At 37.0% G+C, this 21,109-nt stretch overlaps 1 protein-coding gene across 1 annotated transcript in view; it reads left to right on the forward strand.

Moving 5' to 3' along the window:
• The first annotated feature begins 2,735 nt into the window (after positions 1 to 2,735).
• The window catches only part of LOC131855562 (uncharacterized), a 28,527-nt gene continuing 10,153 nt past the window's right edge, over positions 2,736 to 21,109 (forward strand). The window contains exons 1-7 of the mRNA XM_059206837.1: positions 2,736 to 2,961; positions 8,000 to 8,188; positions 9,322 to 9,441; positions 9,835 to 9,945; positions 11,345 to 11,497; positions 13,533 to 13,721; positions 15,223 to 15,424. Of these exons, the coding sequence (XP_059062820.1) occupies positions 2,736 to 2,961; positions 8,000 to 8,188; positions 9,322 to 9,441; positions 9,835 to 9,945; positions 11,345 to 11,497; positions 13,533 to 13,721; positions 15,223 to 15,424 (1,190 nt within the window). The remainder of the gene's footprint in view (positions 2,962 to 7,999; positions 8,189 to 9,321; positions 9,442 to 9,834; positions 9,946 to 11,344; positions 11,498 to 13,532; positions 13,722 to 15,222; positions 15,425 to 21,109) is intronic.

The following is a 21,109-nucleotide window of genomic DNA, read 5'->3' on the forward strand; positions in this document are numbered from 1 at the left end:
AAAATTTCGCATTTATAATATTACTAAGATCTAGTCACAATTAATTTTTGAAGTATTCACAGGTATAAATGTCGATTTTTATATATGTAATACTTTGTCCCCTACGGGACAAACTTACGGCTCACCTTATGGTAAGTCATTACCGCCGCCCATGAGCACCCGCAACACCAGGGGAAAAAATGTAAATGTATGTTGGATTCCAGTATCCGCAATTAGCCTCTCATTCGGGCCGTTGTGCGTGCAGAGCCAGACTACTAAAGTAGCCAGCCAAGCTCCTCCCAAGCGCAGAAGACTCCTGGTGTCTTCGCAGGCTTCACGGAGCGACCTCACCGTTCCGAGGATTTGTTTTCGTTGTTGGGCCACTGCCGTGCACTCCAGGATTACGTGAGCCGCCGTCTCTTCAGCTTCAAAACAGCCCCGACAAAGGGGACTATCTGTAGCATCTATTTTGTATAAGTGTTTGTTTAAGGAACAATGGCCCGTTATTGTCCCTATCATTATTTTGAGGTTATGTCTATCTAGATTAAGTAGACGTGTTGTTAATTGATGGTTCGTTTTTTTTTTTATGGATGATAATGGAATGCTGCACCCGCCTGCGCTAACGGTTTACGCTGGTGGGGCACCAGTGGGGGATGATAAGATGAGCATGAGGTCAGGTCAGTTAGCCCATCGTGATAAATTCACCAGGAATTTATCACGATGGTTTCCAGGGGGAACCGCTTGGAGGTCAACCTGACATTGTACATTGCTAGCAACGGGGTCATCAGTCCACATTACACAGTATAAAACTACATAGTATAAAATAAAGTCGCTGTCGCTGTCTGTCCGTCCCTATTGTAAGATTATGAATATAATTGAGTATCTGAATATGATCTATTTGGTAAATAGCGCCATCTAGTATTTATAGACCGAACCACGTTGTTTGTCAGAAGATAACCGTTACCTCCGCTTCTCTCCCTACTACACTAACTTCGGTCTATAAATAGGGAGGTCGGTAGTTGAATAATCCTTTGGTTGGGTGAGCCGCGGCATTCAGTCGACGAGTGCAGAGCGTGCCGGTTGTGTTTTGGATACTAAAGTGAATTGTATTAGGAATGGGTTCATCCCGGTCTTAGTTGGGCCTGGAGGGAAGCTGCAAGTAGTGAAGGTGAGTGTTAATGCATTCTAAAAGGACCTTTTAAACCTACCCCCAGTGTCACAAGTCACGGGCGCTACTTGGGGTTTCCCTTGGGTAGCCGGCTTCAAAGCCAAGTCATCATCTTATACAAGTACATCTTACACTATGTATGCTTAAATCTTTAAAACTACGCAACGGATTTTGAAGCGGTCTTTTTAATAGATAGAGTGCTTCAAGAGGAAGGTTTATATGTTTAATACATGTATACCCGGGCGAAGCCGGGGTGTGTAGTTAGTAATAAATATATTCATATAGTGAACTTGGCATACTATTATTTTTGTATCTAAAACCTTTCCAACATACAAGGTTTTGAACCCGCTACTCTAACATGCTTTACTCGGTGTTTATTTTAATTCCCTTAGATTTGCAACCAACCGATCGTTGTTAATAACGACCACGGCATGTGGAAACATGGCTGTTTCATTAAACAAACGAGGTTTTGTTACACGCTTAAAAAATACTTTATTTAAGAAAGAAAGAAAATAGTTTAATACTTTATTATATGTATAATACATGTACACCCGGGCAAAGCCGGGGTGTGTAGGTAGTAATAAATATATTCATATAGCGACCTTGGCACATTATTATTTTTTTATCTAAAACCTTTCCAACCTACAAGGTTCTGAACCCGCTACTCTGACATGCTTTACTCAGTGTTTATACCTACCGAGCTATAGCTTCCTTGATTTGCAACTTATGTTTATTTGATAACATAATTTCCATCACAATACCATAGTATTGAACAGCAGATATTTACTGCAACCCAGTAATTCGAAATAAAATACGTTATTTCCTTCCAGTAGATAAGGAATATTTGCTTGCAAATGTTTTGTTTTATTTTCTCTAGCTTTTACCACATTTGCCGGTTCTGTATAAAAAACTTAACTTTTGTTATCATTTCGTCATTCATTCTTATTAAGTTATGTCTTTAAACTCCTTATAGTGACAGACTTTTAACTTTTTAATTTTAAAATTAACAGCTTTTCAATAAATGCAAATGTATACACGGTAGTTATTATATAATAAAATTAATTATAAAGCTATAAAAAGTGTTATAGCGGAGTGATAGAATATATAAAAAAAATTTTTTGTCTGTCTGTCTGTTTTTGTTCATCACTGAAACGGCTGGACCGTTTCAGTGACTAGCAAGACACTGTTACCTGCAGATAGCTAGTTATAAGGAGTAACTTAGGCTACTTTTATTTTACAAATTTATTTTAATAGAAAAACGCCTGGACCGATTTTGACGAGACTTTTACTCGCAGTTAGCTAAAGTTACAAAGAGTAACTCACGCTACTTTTATTTCTTTAAAGAGAAAATAGTTAAATTCCACGTGAACAAATCCGCGGATAACTGTTAGTCTGTATATAAGTATAGATTATTCGTCATGAAATTCAGTTTAAAGTTACCTTTAAATTGCCACCTACGATTGAAGTACCGCAGAAATGTGTGCATTTAATATTTATATGAAAATCATGCAGCAAATATGGGTATAACCCATCTATATAAGTAGATGCCCCATGTTGTTTTGGTAGACATATCATTGATCTGTAAAAAATGGACCAGAGCTATCCATCTGAATACATAAGACCTTTCCTCATATGTTTCGATATGTTCGACCGTATTAACATAAGATTTTTCGATAGCAGTTCGTTTTTTTGGAGGAACTGGCGTTTTGTTTATATAATACCATGCATTTTAGTACAGTGTACAACTATGAGCATATATATGACACGTTTGTACGTGGAGGACCGGAACATGTTTGTTGAAGCGCGAGTGTTGGGTTTGATTTTGGGATGTATACAATGTATGTATGTATAATATAATTTAATTTACTATAACAGCAGTAGAATGGAATAAAAACAATCTTTATAGTAATATAACTGTTGGCGACTGGCCGCCGCAACCTCTTTTGATACTTTTATTATTTTTAAATCTATATTTTTAGAACAGTTCTTTTTATACGTCATGTTTTTTTATACATTTCAATCATTCTATCATTGTCTTTCGTATAGTTCGCAATTGCACATATTAATATATTATTATTGCAAACTACGTGTTTTCATCATTTAGACACCCATACAGTCCACCGATCCATTATAATAATAAAAAATATAGTTTAATTGATTTAGCGCTTTACTCTTGATAATCGCAGGATCGATTCCTCGCACGATACAAACATTTGCAATAATGAGCCGAATTGTTTATATTCTGGGTGTACTATATATATATTACTAGCTGTACCCGCGTGAAATTTATAGACTATATGTTATTGTAAGCTACTTTATTGTAATTTTTTTTAATAATCCGTTTAGTAGTTTTAGCGTGAAAGAGTAACAAACATCCATACATACTCACAAACGTTCGCGGTTATAATATTAATAAGACAATCAAAATGCTAGAAATAAAGTTTTACTCTTGATAATCGCAGGTTCGATTCCCCGCAGGATACAAACATTCGTAATAATGACTCTGATTGTTGTATTAGTGTTGGTGTATGTATTTAGGAAAAAATGTACATAAGTATTTTTATTACTTATTTAGTACCCATAGCAAAAGGTCTGCTTAGTTTATGACTAAATGGCATCGTGTGAATGAATTAATGAAAAGAAATGCTTGCATTTTATTTTATTAATAATGGGATTGCGCTTGGTCTTACCTCATCTGATGGTAAATGATGGCAAGACCTAGGATGTAGCGCGCTCACCCAGAAGATATCTATTTACCATAGACTTGAATAATCCAGGGTTGTATTTGCATTCATTAATTCATTCACACGAGGGAAATCGGGGAATCGAGCAGCGATCATCGGAAGTAAAGAGTACGAAATCGCTACACCACTGAAGCCAATATTAAAAAGCTGTTCATATTTTTAATAACTTTATAAGAAATTAAAATAATATCTAAATATATATAACTCAATGGTGACTGACTGACTGACATAGTGATCTATCAACGCACAGCCCACACCACTGGACGAATCGGGCTGAAATTTGGTATGCAGGTAGTTATTATGACGTAGGAATCCGCTAAGAAAGGATTTTGATTAATTCTACCCCCAAGGGGATAAAATAGGGGATGAAAATTTGTATGAAACATTGTCAATTTTTCACCGATCGGGCTGAGACTTTGCATGCATAAAGCTACTATGACGTAGGCATTCCATAAGAAAGGATTTTGATAAATTACACCCCTAAGAGGATAAAATAGGGGATGAAAGTAGGGGCAAACTCTCAAATTTGCGGGTATTGACTTGAAGGAACATTGCTTCTCTCATGGACAGTTTTGTGTTGCTTGCTCACGAGTAAGTTCACCCAATAAACCCGGGTCAATGGGCTCCCTAAAATATGGTCGAGCGCAGTGATGGCTGGTTCATCCGTCATACTCGTGAACGAGTGCTGCTTGTAGGGACTGGTCTGCTCTTATCACTACGACTGATTTAATCTTATTGCATGATTATATTTGACCCAAAAATTAGTGCTTGTTGGTAGTTTGTATTCACACGTTTCGACTTGTAAATGTAAACTTACAAGGATTATTTAAAAGAGCAACACACAAGTTTCTTGCTCGTTCTTCTTGTGATGAGACAGCTTTCCGAACGAGTGGTAGATAAAAAACAAATTGTTATGACTATTCAAAAGTGCTTAAATTAAGTTTATTTGAATAAATGATTTTCTATTCTATTCTATTCTATTCTAAATAGCTTGATAGTTTTAGCGCCTAATGACAGACTAGTTAAGAATATTGTGTACAATGAAGTTTTGTAGGCCCTAATTTCTACACATGCTAAACAAAAGTAAAGCCGCAAAAACTATACCTAATTAATAATAATACTTCTTAGCGCGAGTGAAGCCGCGGGCAAAAGCTAGTTAATCTTATAATTTAAAAGTAGAAACCATAAAATAACTGAACTAGAAATAAATTTATCATCTATGGAACGAGTCGATTGAAAGTTTCTTTACATTTTCTTAGACACCGTGTCTGAAATACCAACATGGCTTCCTCGTCTACTGAGCTACAGCCTATTAAAAATTTCGCTTCAGGCTGCGATGGATGGCTGCCCCAATTTTTGAAATATCAGTTGATCGGTACTTACGCTAAAATTCTTTCTCTCCCGCCGTAAATATTGTTTTTTATCGTGAAAATTCGGTACTCATATTTTGCAAGTACTCCTTGCATACGGATCATCAAACATCTTAAGCTTTATCTTATACTCGTTATTACCCGCGACTTTGCGTAAAATTCAACCCCTATTTTACCCCCTTACCTGTGTTTTTTGAGATACGGTATGACCTATGTTCATCTCCGTGATACTATAAGCATATCAAATTTTATTAAGACTCGTTCAACCGTTTCGCCGTGAACAGGTTATAATCAAATACACAGATTTTCACTCGAGCGCAGTGATGGCTGGCTCATCCGTCATACTCGTGAACGAATGCTTGTAGGGATTGGTCTGCTCTTATCACTACGACTGATTTAATCTTATTGTATACATATTTATATTTGACCCAAAAAATTTGTGCTGGTTGGTAGTTTGTATTTACACGTTTCGATTTGTAAATTTAAACTTACAAGGATTATTTAAAAGAGCAACACACAAGTTTCTTGCTCGTTCTTCTTGTGATGAGACAGCTTTCCGAACTAGTGGTAGATCAAAAACAAATTGTTATGACTGTTCAAAAGTGTTTATTTGAATAAATTATTTTCTATTCTATTCTATTCAGATTCATAATATTAGTATTCTGGGCACGGTAGCTGCACGAATATTTGCCGACACTACGACCAAGAAGCCCGCACAGGATGACGTCGAACATAGTCGAGGGCGATGTGGTGCTTATAGCTAGGTTAATTTTAATTACAATAGAAGCGCGGCCGGTCACCACCGGCAGTTAGTGTTCCACTGGGGGCCCGGTATGTTGGCGACCGACCGCCGAACTCTTTTGATATTTTTATTATTTTTAAATTTATATTTTTGAAGAGTTCTTTTTTATATGTCATGCTTTTGATATACTTCAATTTATCTTATTATTCCATCCATATATTTTAGGACCAAAATATAACGAATCGGTGGACTGTATGGGTGTCTAAATGATGAAAACACGTAGTTTGGAATAATAATATATTAATATGTACAATTGCGAACTATATGAAAGACAATGATGGAATAATAAGATAAATTGAAGTATATCAAAAGCATGACATATAAAAAAGAACTCTTCAAAAATATAAATTTAAAAATAATAAAAATATCAAAAGAGTTCGGCGGTCGGTCGCCAACATACCGGGCCCCCAGTGGAACACTAACTGCCGGTGGTGACCGGCCGCGCTTCTATTGTAATTAAAATTAACCTAGCTATAAGCACCACATCGCCCTCGACTATGTTCGACGTCATCCTGTGCGGGCTTCTTGGTCGTAGTGTCGGCAAATATTCGTGCAGCTACCGTGCCCAGATGTCCTCAATGGGGCGCAGCAACCACCTCCAGTCTTATCTGTTTGGTGGGTCGGCGATGGGCGGTCAATAAATATCATAGGTTATCGTCGCAATCGAGTATATCCCACTATATGTACATAAAGGGCCAGTCGCTGGTCTGTGGCTTAATAACTTGCCATTCCATCTTTATAATACTGATGGTATTGTACGCTCTTAAATTCTAGACTTTCTTTCGTACTGGGTGAATATGATGACAGAGCATCAGAAGTCGTACAAAGTAGCGACGGCAATGTAGTATAATGAGTGATAGTGTATTCGTAATAACCCGCTTTCCTCTGGTACCGGTGCGTGTTGCAAAATAGCTGGGCACGGGCTGCTTGGCCTTCCGCTCTTCAGGGAAGTTGTCTATTTCAGCTTGTTGAGGCGTCTTCTGGGCTTCTGTGACGTCTCTTGCACAAAGTCGTGAGGGAAATGTGGTGCCATCTAAAAACAATTTAGAATTTGAGAGTATTGGCCGAGACAGCTTAAACCGAAATAGACATGCATCTTGGAGAATGCGAAGCCACGGAGGATCGGGTAATGGGACGCAGGAGAGCAAGTCTAGTAAAGTCTCCTCTGCGTCAGTGATGTTTACATTTAACCCGAAATCTAGTAGTTCTAAAAGAAATCTGAGAGGGCTAGGAATCCACCTCTCATTGTACGGATTTATGTAAGCAGTAAAATAATTAAATGACGGCCTGAAAGGATTGAATAAAAACGCGCGTAGAATAATCTGTGTGCATCGCGTAAGTGCCGTCTGTAGCTCCAGTAGACGTATGGAGAGCGGTTTCAGTGGTGCTATACGCCCTTTACTACACATAGAAACATCACTGATAACACCGTTGTGTGTAAAATGCAGCGCGAGCTTATGCCTGAATGCAGTACAGGTATTTGCTCGTTTGTCATTATCCCTAATTGACGATATATTTGTCGTACACATAGAATCAGTGTCGTACTGTTGCTTTATGGGAGTATCTAGGACGTTATGACAGATAATATCGTCGACGTTTTCAGATGGATTGGATGATAATGAAAGTGCACCGTGGAGTACCCATCCTAGTAATGTTTTAGAGGCAACAGGTTCGTTCTTTTTTCCGCTTCGTACTTCGCGACTGAGAGATAAATGCCAATCGGGAGCTCCAATGAGAACAGTAGGTGTAATGTTTGCGTATGAAAGTTCATCGGATAGATCTGACAGGTGCTGGTAATGCATGTAGTTGACGGTATTTTCATTCCGAACGCGCAGGCTTAGTGGGTTGATGGCACGTGCGTGCTCCACTAAGTAGCGGTCGGATAGGTTACGTCCTCGGATATAAAAATTCACATAACCAACTTTAACGTCTTTAGACATACCATTTACACCTTCAATACGAAGATGCTCACCACAGGTGGATTTGGCGCCGATGCGCATTGCTACCTTATCATCGATTAGCGTCGCAGTGCTACCCTCGTCCAGAAGCGCTGTGGTTTCGTACTCGCCATCAGGGCCTTCGAGGATGACCGGTAAGACTTTCAGCAAGCCACGCGGACGTAAAGGTAAACTTGTCATATTGATTAGGACGTCAGATGAGTTGATGGTTCTATTTGGTTCGTTGTTATGACTATTACTACCAATATCACTAAGAATGGGTGAATTGTCTGGTAGTATTTGAGTGCAATGGATGTTAGATATTGGACTAAGAGTAGGATCATCGTGCGGCATGCCGTGAAGGAGTGAGTGGTGACGCCGTGAACATCCATTGACTCCGCAACATTTAACACGACAATTGTTCCACTTATGAGGGTTCGATTTGAGACAGCGATAGCAGACTTTGTTATTTCGAACCCAACGCCATCTGTAATCTACTGCGAGAGATAAAAATGTTTTACAGGATTTGATACTGTGCCCCCTTGTTTACAGTACGAACATTCGAGTAGATTATTACTAGTAGGCGTCATGCGTAATGTCTCCTTTTTTAAATGACTATCAGCCATAGAGGGATGCGTGGTGTATGGCTTGACAGTATAGTCTTGCACAAAATTATAACGGAGTTGCTTGTCCGCTTCTACTAATAAGAATTGCGACAACAACTCTAATTTTGGTAGACATTGTTGCTCACTTACGTAAGTTGCGGCAAAATCCGTAAAGCGAGCTCTAGTATATTCGCTTAACTTCAGTAAAATAATACGAAATAGCTCCGGTGAATATAAATAATCGTTTTGATTCACTAATTTTAAAGTTGTTACAAAATTACGCAATCTGTTCGCAAGTGAATTTAAATCCTCAGGAGAACTTAACTTAGGGGTGTTACGTAGCTCTGCGACCTCACGGGCGACGAGAATTTCTGGTCGGGCGTAAGTCTGCTCCAGTGTCCTCATGACGACCTGAGGGTCGCTGGAGGTCCACAGGAGTGATGCCACGGCCTGGTACGCTGGTCCCCGAATAGCGTTGTTTAAACGTGTTAGGTTCTCTGCTGTAGAAAAATTGGATTTAGTCCTCTCGTAACTACACTTAAAGGCCATCCATTGATTTACGTCACCTGAGAAGGGGACGAGATCGGGCTTTTTGGAATGGTTAGACAGACTAGTGATTGCGTATGTAAGTTGTACTATAGGGTCCGCTGGTGGATGCTCAATTGGTGGAAGACTCGCAATAGTTGCGTAGTTGTTGTCGTCAATGGTACGTGCAGGTTTCGATTGGTTTGCGTGGTTGACATGTGGTACATGTGACGGGACCGTGGTGGAAAAGACAGCCGGCTGTAATCTGGGGCCTTGGATATCATCCAAGGTGACAGTCGGTGTCTTCCCAGGTATGTTCACATGTGCCATGGTCATGTTCGCATTTTGTTGTGAAACCCATGTCGCTGTACGTATTTCGGTATCGCGAATGGAAAGACGAGAACTACGTGAATGCGCAGACTTATCTTTGCAATCCAATGCGGCGAGCTTCGCTTCCAACTCTCTCTGCTCAGCCTCGGACTCCAGGCGAGCTAGTTCGTGCTCGCGTTCCGCCTGACGTGCGAGCTCACGTTGCCGTGCTAATCTGCTCCGCAGGAGTTCCGCTTCGATGGCGAGCTTCTGAGCGCGGACAGTCGCGGACGACCGCGAAGACTGCGAGCGTTCTTTACTGCAACAGCTTTGTGTCTTATGAGGTGATGATGTATGGGCATCGAGTCTTTGATGTGAGCTAGCGGTGTCACTAGGACGCTTGGTACAGCGAGATGATGCTGGTACCGAAGTGGTGGCGTCCGCCGTTTGTGCGACTATTCTAGCCGATGATGCCGATACGTTCGTAATTGCGGTTGTTGAAGCCGGCTGGTCGCGGAGCGATCGCTCGGGAGGATCGCGAAGCGGCCGTTCGACTTCTACAGCCGTCAAGTTCGCAACTGATTTACTTTTGCTACGTGTTTCCACCATGTTAAACAATGAAAATTATGACGCAAAATAGAAATGATAAATGATAAAATGTAATGCAATATGAAAATGAAAATGAAAATTTGGAAATTAATTTAGGTCGATAAATTTCAACTTACGGCAGCGAAAACAACCAAAAGTATGAAATTTCAGTATTACGGCGACGAAAGGACCAAAATATAACGGATCGGTGGACTGTATGGGTGTCTAAATGATGAAAACACGTAGTTTGCAATAATAATATATTAATATGTACAATTGCGAACTATATGAAAGACAATGATGGAATAATAAGATAAATTGAAGTATATCAAAAGCATGACATATAAAAAAGAACTCTTCAAAAATATAAATTTAAAAATAATAAAAATATCAAAAGAGTTCGGCGGTCGGTCGCCAACAAGTATGAATAAATATTTACAGCAAAACAATGTTTTTGCAATATTTATAACTTAAAATTTATACTAAAAACAATGTTATCTGATTGAACAAAGATTGAGTGTTACACACTCAATCAGGTTTCTATGTGGATTGTCCGCTTAATCCGTGTTAACGTAAATCTACTTAAAACTACATTTATTTAGCAGAGAAACACACAAGTTTCTACCTCGATGTTTCCTAGACTCTGAATGAGAACTGATGAGTCTGCGTTCTGAATGAGTGGTATAATAAAAAAATGTGACTCAGAAGTGCTTATATTAAATTTATATGAATAAAGATTATTTCTATTCTATTCTATTTCTATACTTTGCATTTAAGCTCACCAAATAGTTTGGTCACACAAATACTCTATTAATAACTAATAATTACGTATCTTTGCTCTGTAGAGATATTTTTATTTAACCTAGGAATTGTAATTTTTGTTAACATATCCTAGAATTAGTAAACACGGTTCTCTGTCATATAAACATATTTTAAATTCTAAACTTATTTCAATTATTTTTAATAATAAATAGTTATCTATACATGTAAATAAAATCTGTTTGTAATATTGAAGTAACCATGTTTTACTACATGCGTATGTATATAAATACGGTACATACACCAAAATAACATTTTTTACAATTTTTGTCTATCTATCTGTTTGTTCCGGCTAATCTCTGAAATGGCTGGACCGATTTTGACGGGACTTTTATTGGCAGGTAGCTGATGTAATAAGGAGTAACTTAGCTGATTTTATTTTAGAAAAATAAAGTTAAATTCCACGCGGACGAAGTCGCGGGTGCAGCTTGTTGACATTAAGCTGTAAAGTGTATTAATAAAGTCTTTGTTCAAAAATAATGAATGGTAAATTTCCAGGTATTTTAAAAGGGATTGTTTTATTGCAAAATATAACAAATATAAGGGTGTTTATTGACGAAATGGCTCGTATATGGAGAATACACGACCTGAATGAAGAACAAGTCGCAAAGAAGAACCGTTTATACAAGAAACTGGATATTGCTGCAATTGGTAATAAAAATATTTTATTACTATTTAATAATACTTTGTAATAAATCGTCTGCATATGCTATCTTTCTATGATATGTAATGTAATTTTTTTTATACTACTGATGATGATGATGTCATCCCGGCTGATTTCGGCACGGTACTGGCTTCAACTCCGGTTTTGCTGTTGATGTGCTCGCATGTGGGTTTTGTAACCAATTGACGACCTCGGTGGTCTAGCGGTCAAGCACACCGCTTTACGACCGATGGTCGCGGGTTCGATTCCTCGCACGGCACAAACATTTGTATTCATGAGTATGATTGTTTGTATCGGTCTGGGTGTTTTCTATGTATAATGTATTTACAAAAAAAAAAGATCTATGTATATGTGTCAGTTATCTAGTACCCATAACACAAGCTCTAGCTAGCTTAACTTGGGTCTTGATGGCTCTGTGTGAATTGGCCTGAGATTATTATTATTATTAATTTTGTTTACAAAAATCCTCGCACATTGCTGGCATGAGAGCACACCGTACAGATAATTATAGCTGATAGCCGCAGGTAGTCTGGCATCCAGCTCAAAGAGCTGCTGGTTTACAAAGGCTTTGATGCTAGATTTAACAAGCGCTGTCCACTCCGGGCATTTTTTTTTATTGATGTCGCACTGCTTCATGTGTCGCTTCAGCACATCCTAGTACCTGAGGAGTTGTCTGCCATGCTTTCGCTTGCCTTCCTCAAGTTCTGTGTAAAAGATGTGCTTCTATTCTTTCCTCCATATTATTATAGTGGCAAACAAGTATACGGCCCATCTGATGGTAAATGGTTACCGTAGCCTATGGACGCCTGAGACCCTTAAGTGCGCGTTGCCGACCCTTAAGAAGCCTTAATATACCCTTCTTGGAAAACCCCATGCTGTAGTTTCATGAGAAAACCACGGCAGGTAGTTCATTCCACAATCTAAGTGTACGCGGGAGGAAGCTCCTCTGAAACCGCACTGTCCGAGACCACTTAGGTTCTAGCGTGTGGGGATGATAACCTGATATATTTGACTTCAAAAACTTTTTTATAAATATTAAATGAAGATTTTTATACTACGGTGGTGAAAAACAAGCATACGCCTCATCTGATGGTTACCGTAGGTCACACCAGGGGTGTCACGTGTGCATTGCCGACCCTAATATAGGTATAATTAATGGGTTAGGAAAAAATAATAATCATCATCATCATCATCGCAGCCCGGAAGACGTCCACTGCTGGACATAGGCCTCCCCCAAAGATCTCCACGACGATCGGTCCTGCGCTGCTCGCATCCAACGCCTTCCAGCGATCTTGACCAGATCGTCGGTCCACCTTGCTGGAGGCCTTCCCACGCTGCGTCTTCCGGTCCGCGGTCGCCACTCGAGGACTTTACTGCCCCAACGACCATCTGTCCTACGAGCTATGTGCCCTGCCCTGACTGGAGCTTCCTCCCGCGTATACATAGATCGTGGAATCAATTACCTGCCGAGGTTTTCTCACGACTCTACAGCATGGAATTTTTTAAGAAGGGTTTATTAAGATTTCTTAAGGGTCGGCAACGCGCACGTGTTACGTTGGTACCCTTGGTGTTTCAGGAGTTCATAGGCAACGGTATCCATTTACCATCAGATGGGCCGTATGCTTGTTTGCCACCATCGTAGTATAAAAAAGGTCAAAGAAATATAAAAATATAAATAAAATTATACATATAAACACAATTGGAGTGTCTGTTTGTAATATTGAAATAACCGTTTTTTACTACATGCATATCAATATAAATACGGTAAATACACCAAAATAACATTTATTACAATTTTTGTCTATCTGTATATTTGTTGCGGCTAATCTCTGAAATGGCTGAACCGATTTTGACGGAACTTTTTTTGCCAGATAGCTGATATAATAAGGAGTAACTTAAGCTACTTTTATTTTAGAAACATAAAGTTAAATTCCACGCGAACGAAGTCGCGGGTACAGCTAGTAATAATATAAAACTGTATCAAGGAGTTCGCTACACTCTATAGTTGTTTGTCACTTTCAGTTTTTTTCAAGTTGGCCATAGCAACGACCTGGCTGATGTTGTTATTTCCTCTGGTGGAGACCGTGTTCCGCAAACTAATATTGGGCCAAAATACAAAGTTGATATTAGCGTTCGCAAGCACTTATCCGTTTGACCCCACGACAAATTGGTTCATATACATTGTCGTTTATTTCTTTCAAGTGTACAGCAGTAAGTATATATATCTAAATATACAGGGTGTAAGGGACAGGTTGTCAAAACGAAAACAGCTGATTCAGTCACCTTTGAGTTATATATATAACTCAAAGGTGACTGACATAGTGATCTATCAACGCACAGCCCAAACCACTGGACGGATGGGGCTAAAATTTGGCATGCAGGTAAATGTTATGACGTAGGCATCCGCTAAGAAAGGATTTTGATTAATTCTACTCCCAAGGGTATAAAATAGGGGATGAAAGTTTGTATGAAACTTTGCCAATTTTAAACCAATCGGGCTGAGACTTTGCATGCATAAAGCTACTATGACGTAGGCATCCCCTAAGAAAGGATTTTGATAATTTCCACCCCTAAAAAAAAAATAATCTATAATGAGCAATTTTTTTTCTTTGCATTTTTTGGGTTAGGTTATTATTAATTATAGATAATTATATATTCTTTCTATATTTGGTGAAGGTCACTATAACACGCGGACGAAGTCGCAGGCAAAGCTAGTATACTTATATTTACATCGGCATTTATCATTTTATCGAAACGTTTGTTCGAATTACAAATCCTGCTGAAATCAACATAGCAATGTCGAATATATACATCGAAATCTCTAAAATTTAAGTAGGCGCTTCCTAACCCGTTTCGTTTGTATATTCTTTTATGATGAATTGCACCTAGTGGGTACAAAAAGCAGAGACATAAATGAAGATGAACGGGACAAGAACCGCAATTTATATGGAAACTAAGCGTGTCATATTCTTTCTACTTACTGTGACAGAATATACAATCCCTACACTAAACCTTTTGGAAAATATCGATCTCAACCTTTCATTTAATGTTAGACATAGACACCTATATAAATACTTATACATTATAAATAAACTGGTTTTTAAAAGAAAGTATTACAATTGAGTTTCTTGTCAGTTCTTCTCCATTGGATCTATATACCGAACTGGACGGTAGTAGCTAGTAATATGTAATGATAGGTATAGAAAAAAATATTAATACAAAAACTGACATATTAATACTAAATTGACTGTAATTAGTATCTTAAATATATATAACTCAAAGGTTACTGACATAGTGATCTATCAACGCACAGCCCAAACCACTGGACGGATCGGGCTGAAATTTGGCATGCAGGTACATGTTATGACGTAGGCTAAGAAAGGATTTTGATTAATTCTACCCCCAAAGGGATAAAATAGGGGATGAAAGTTTATATGAAACTTTGTCAGTTTTAAACCGATCGGGCTGAAACTTTGTATGCATAAAGCTACTATGACGTAGGCATTCCCTAAGAAAGGATTTTTCCTACGAGCTATGTGTCCTGCCCATTACCACTTCAGTGTCGCAATTCTTCGGGCTATGTCGGTCACTCTGGTTCTTCTGCGGATCTCATTTCTGATTCGATAACGCAGAGTAACTCCGAGCTTAGCCCTCTCTATTGCTCTCTGAGTGACTCTGAGCTTGTTCCAATTAAATTACCGATTTTTTTCAGTGCTTCGAATGACATACATATATTTGAATGGCAATTACCTATTGATAACTTTATGCGGATTCCTCGGCACGCAGATTGCGATATTATTGGATGATTTTGACAAAATCAATCCAATTAACAAGAATGGCAACACTGTCCGCGGCCAGGATGATACAGAGATCAATATTAGTGAATTTATAATGAAACATCAGACATTAATAAGGTAAATCAAATGAGGTGTATGTTCCCACAAAGATTTACTACATATATTCGACGACCTCGGTGGTCTAGTGGTTTAGCACACCGCTTTACGTCCGATGGTCGCGGGTTCGATTCCTCGCACGGCACAAACATTTGTATTTCTGAGTATAATTGTTTGTGTCGGTCTGGGTGTTTTCTATGTATAATATGTATGTATTTACGAAAAAAAAAATATCTATGTATTTGTATCAGTTGTCTAGTACCCATAACACAAGCTTTTAACTAGCTTAACTTGGGTCTAGATGGCGCTGTGTGAATTGTCCTGAGATTATGAGATTACAATACATTCATGAAACATATCTTCATTACATAGTATAAAACAAAGTCGCTGTCGCTGTCTGTCCCCATGTATGCTTAAATCTTTAAAATTACGCAACGGATTTTGAAGCGGTTTTTGTAATAGGTATAGTGTTTCTAGAGGAAGGATTATATATATATATATATATATATATAATACATGTACACCCGTGCGAAGCCGGGGCGAATAGCTAGTTATTTATAAATGTATAAATGTAATAATGCTAGCTGTGCTCGCGGTTTCGCGTGAAGTACCCAGTCCCAGCAAAACCAAATCTATACCTACATCTGTACATATAAATAAAATTGGAGTGTCTGTTTGTCATCATCATCATCATCATCGCAGCCCGGAAGACGTCCACTGCTGGACATAGGCCTCCCCCAAAGATCTCCACGACGATCGGTCCTGCGCTGCTCGCATCCAATGCCTTCCCGCGATCTTGACCAGATCGTCGGTCCACCTTGCTGGAGGCCTTCCCCCTTCTGTTTGTAATATTGAAATAACCGTTTGTTACTACATACATATGAATGTAAATACGGTATATACACCAAAATAACATTTTTTACAATTTTGGTCTGTCTGTCTGTTCCGGCTAATCTCTGAAATGGCTGGACCGATTTTGACGAGACTTTTATTGGCCGGTAGCTGATATATTAAGGAGTAACTTAGGCTAATGTTAAATTCCACGCGGACGAAGTCGCAGGAACAGGTAGTAAATAAATAAAATATATATAGAACGTAAATGTAGTATAAAAAAATTTAACACCTCGTTACATTTACGGAGCTAGTCTTTGTAGAAATTTGTCTGCGTGGGGTGCTGTACCTCAGACTCACCTTTTCATCCGATACGCGGCAAATTTGAACTTTTACCTTCCCAAATGGCTCGATTACACTGTATATGACATATATATGTTTTGTAGGGAACATAAAATAAATATTATTATCATAATAGCTTGATTTTACTAGATATTTTGTAAAATAAAAGCCTAAGTTACACCTTATTACATCAGCTACCTGACAATAAAAGTCCCGTCAAAATCGGTCCACCCATTTTAGAGATTAACAGGAACAAACAGACAGATAGATAAAAATTGTAAAAGATATTATTTTGGTTTACGTACCGTATTTATATTCATATTTCTGTATTACATACATACATTTTATTTATATATATAGATGTATAGATTACTAGCTTTGCTCGCGACTTCGTTCGCAAGGAATAGAGGATGAATGAGGAATTTCCATTTACCCCTTTAAGGGTAAAATTCGCAAATTTTGAATATCATATTGATAGTCAAAAGCTTAAAAAATAAGTTTCAAGCTTTTAGCTTTAAACATGTCGATACTTCCATAGAACGGTTCATCTCCCCTTTCTACCCCTTACAACCCTTGATTCGCATTAAAAAGTAGCCTAGGCCCTTTTTCAGGTTCTAGACTATCGGTACACCAAATTTTAATTAAATCGGTGCAGTAGTTTTGGCGTGAAAACGAGACAGACATACAGACAGTTACGCATTTTTAATATTAGTAAGTATCTGTTTAATACAGAGACAGACAGACAGACAGACAGTTACTTACGCATTTATAATATTAGTAAGTATCTGTTTAATACAGAGACAGACAGACAGACAGACAGACAGTTACTTACGCATTTATAATATTAGTAAGTATCTGTTTAATACAGAGACAGACAGACAGACAGTTACTTTCGCATTTTTAATATTAGTAAGGGTCTGTTTAATACAGAGACAGACAGACAGACAGTTACTTTCACATTTATAATATTAGTAAGTATCTTTTTAATACTGAGACAGACAGACAGACAGTTACTTTCGCATTTATAATATTAGTAAGTATCTTTTTAATACAGAGACAGACAGACAGACAGTTACTTTCGCATTTATAATATTAGTAAGTATCTGTTTAATACAGAGACAGACAGACAGACAGACAGTTACTTACGCATTTATAATATTAGTAAGTATCTGTTTAATACAGAGACAGACAGACAGACAGACAGTTACTTACGCATTTATAATATTAGTAAGTATCTGTTTAATACAGAGACAGACAGACAGACAGTTACTTACGCATTTATAATATTAGTAAGGGTCTGTTTAATACAGAGACAGACAGACAGACGGTTACTTTCACATTTATAATATTAGTAAGTATCTGTTTAATACAGAGACAGACAGACAGACAGTTACTTTCGCATTTATAATATTAGTAAGGGTCTGTTTAATACAGAGACAGACAGACAGACGGTTACTTTCACATTTATAATATTAGTAAGTATCTGTTTAATACAGAGACAGACAGACAGACAGACAGTTACTTTCACATTTATAATATTAGTAAGTATCTGTTTAATACAGAGACAGACAGACAGACAGTTACTTTCACATTTATAATATTAGTAAGGGTCTGTTTAATACAGAGACAGACAGACAGACAGTTACTTTCGCATTTATAATATTAGTAAGTATCTGTTTAATACAGAGACAGACAGACAGACAGTTACTTTCACATTTATAATATTAGTAAGTATCTGTTTAATACAGAGACAGACAGACAGACAGTTACTTTCGCATTTATAATATTAGTAAGTATCTGTTTAATACAGAGACAGACAGACAGACAGTTACTTTCGCATTTATAATATTAGTAAGTATCTGTTTAATACAGAGACAGACAGACAGACAGTTACTTATGCATTTATAATATTAGTAAGTATCTGTTCAATACTGAGACAGACAGACAGTTACTTTCACATTTATAATATAAGTAAGTATCTGTTTAATACAGAGACAGACAGACAGACAGTTACTTTCACATTTATAATATTAGTAAGTATCTGTTTAATACAGAGACAGACAGACAGACAGTTACTTTCACATTTATAATATTAGTAAGGGTCTGTTTAATACAGAGACAGACAGACAGACAGTTACTTTCGCATTTATAATATTAGTAAGTATCTGTTTAATACAGAGACAGACAGACAGACAGTTACTTTCACATTTATAATATTAGTAAGTATCTGTTTAATACAGAGACAGACAGACAGACAGTTACTTTCGCATTTATAATATTAGTAAGTATCTGTTTAATACAGAGACAGACAGACAGACAGTTACTTTCGCATTTATAATATTAGTAAGTATCTGTTTAATACAGAGACAGACAGACAGACAGTTACTTATGCATTTATAATATTAGTAAGTATCTGTTCAATACAGAGACAGACAGACAGTTACTTTCACATTTATAATATAAGTAAGTATCTGTTTAATACAGAGACAGACAGACAGACAGTTACTTTCACATTTATAATATTAGTAAGTATCTGTTTAATACAGAGACAGACAGACAGACAGTTACTTTCACATTTATAATATTAGTAAGTATCTGTTTAATACAGAGACAGACAGACAGACAGTTACTTTCGCATTTATAATATTAGTAAGTATCTGTTTAATACAGAGACAGACAGACAGACAGTTACTTTCGCATTTATAATATTAGTAAGTATCTGTTTAATACAGAGACAGACAGACAGACAGTTACTTTCACATTTATAATATTAGTAAGTATCTGTTTAATACAGAGACAGACAGACAGACAGTTACTTTCACATTTATAATATTAGTAAGTATCTGTTTAATACAGAGACAGACAGACAGACAGTTACTTTCGCATTTATAATATTAGTAAGTATCTGTTTAATACAGAGACAGACAGACAGACAGTTACTTTCGCATTTATAATATTAGTAAGTATCTGTTTAATACAGAGACAGACAGACAGACAGTTACTTTCGCATTTATAATATTAGTAAGGGTCTGTTTAATACAGAGACAGACAGACAGACAGACAGACAGTTACTTATGCATTTATAATATTAGTAAGTATCTGTTTAATACAGAGACAGACAGACAGACAGTTACTTTCGCATTTATAATATTAGTAAGTATCTGTTTAATACAGAGACAGACAGACAGACAGTTACTTTCGCATTTATAATATTAGTAAGTATCTGTTTAATACAGAGACAGACAGACAGACAGTTACTTATGCATTTATAATATTAGTAAGTATCTGTTTAATACAGAGACAGACAGACAGACAGTTACTTATGCATTTATAATATTAGTAAGTATCTGTTTAATACAGAGACAGACAGACAGACAGTTACTTTGCATTTATAATATTAGTAAGGTATCTGTTTAATACAGAGACAGACAGACAGACAGTTACTTTCGCATTTATAATATTAGTAAGGATCTGTTTAATACAGAGACAGACAGACAGACAGTTACTTATGCATTTATAATATTAGTAAGTATCTGTTTAATACAGAGACAGACAGACAGACAGTTACTTACGCATTTATAATATAAGTAAGGGTCTGTTTAATACAGAGACAGACAGACAGACAGTTACTTATGCATTTATAATATTAGTAAGTATCTGTTTAATACAGAGACAGACAGACAGACAGTTAGCATTTATAATATAAGTAAGGGTCTGTTTAATACAGAGACAGACAGACAGACAGTTACTTATGCATTTATAATATTAGTAAGTATCTGTTTAATACAGAGACAGACAGACAGACAGACAGTTACTTTCACATTTATAATATAAGTAAGGATCTGTTTAATACAGAGACAGACAGACAGACAGTTACTTTCACATTTATAATATTAGTAAGTATCTGTTTAATACAGAGACAGACAGACAGACAGTTACTTACGCATTTATAATAATAATTATCTGTTTAATACAGAGACAGACAGACAGACAGTTCTGCATTTATAATATTAGATCTGTTTAATACAGACAGACAGACAGACAGTTACTTACGCATTTATAATATTAGTAAGTATCTGTTTAATACAGAGACAGACAGACAGACAGTTACTTACGCATTTATAATATTAGTAAGTATCTGTTTAATACAGAGACAGACAGACAGACAGTTACTTTCACATTTATAATATTAGTAAGTATCTGTTTAATACAGAGACAGACAGACAGACAGTTACTTTCGCATTTATAATATTAGTAAGTATCTGTTTAATACAGAGACAGACAGACAGACAGTTACTTTCACATTTATAATATTAGTAAGTATCTGTTTAATACAGAGACAGACAGACAGACAGACAGTTACTTTCACATTTATAATATTAGTAAGTATCTGTTTAATACAGAGACAGACAGACAGACAGTTACTTTCACATTTATAATATTAGTAAGGGTCTGTTTAATACAGAGACAGACAGACAGACAGTTACTTTCGCATTTATAATATTAGTAAGTATCTGTTTAATACAGAGACAG

This window comes from Achroia grisella, unplaced genomic scaffold (assembly GCF_030625045.1).
Source record: "Achroia grisella isolate CSIRO2021 unplaced genomic scaffold, CSIRO_AGI_Agris_v1 utg146, whole genome shotgun sequence".
Lineage (NCBI taxonomy): Eukaryota > Metazoa > Arthropoda > Insecta > Lepidoptera > Pyralidae > Achroia > Achroia grisella.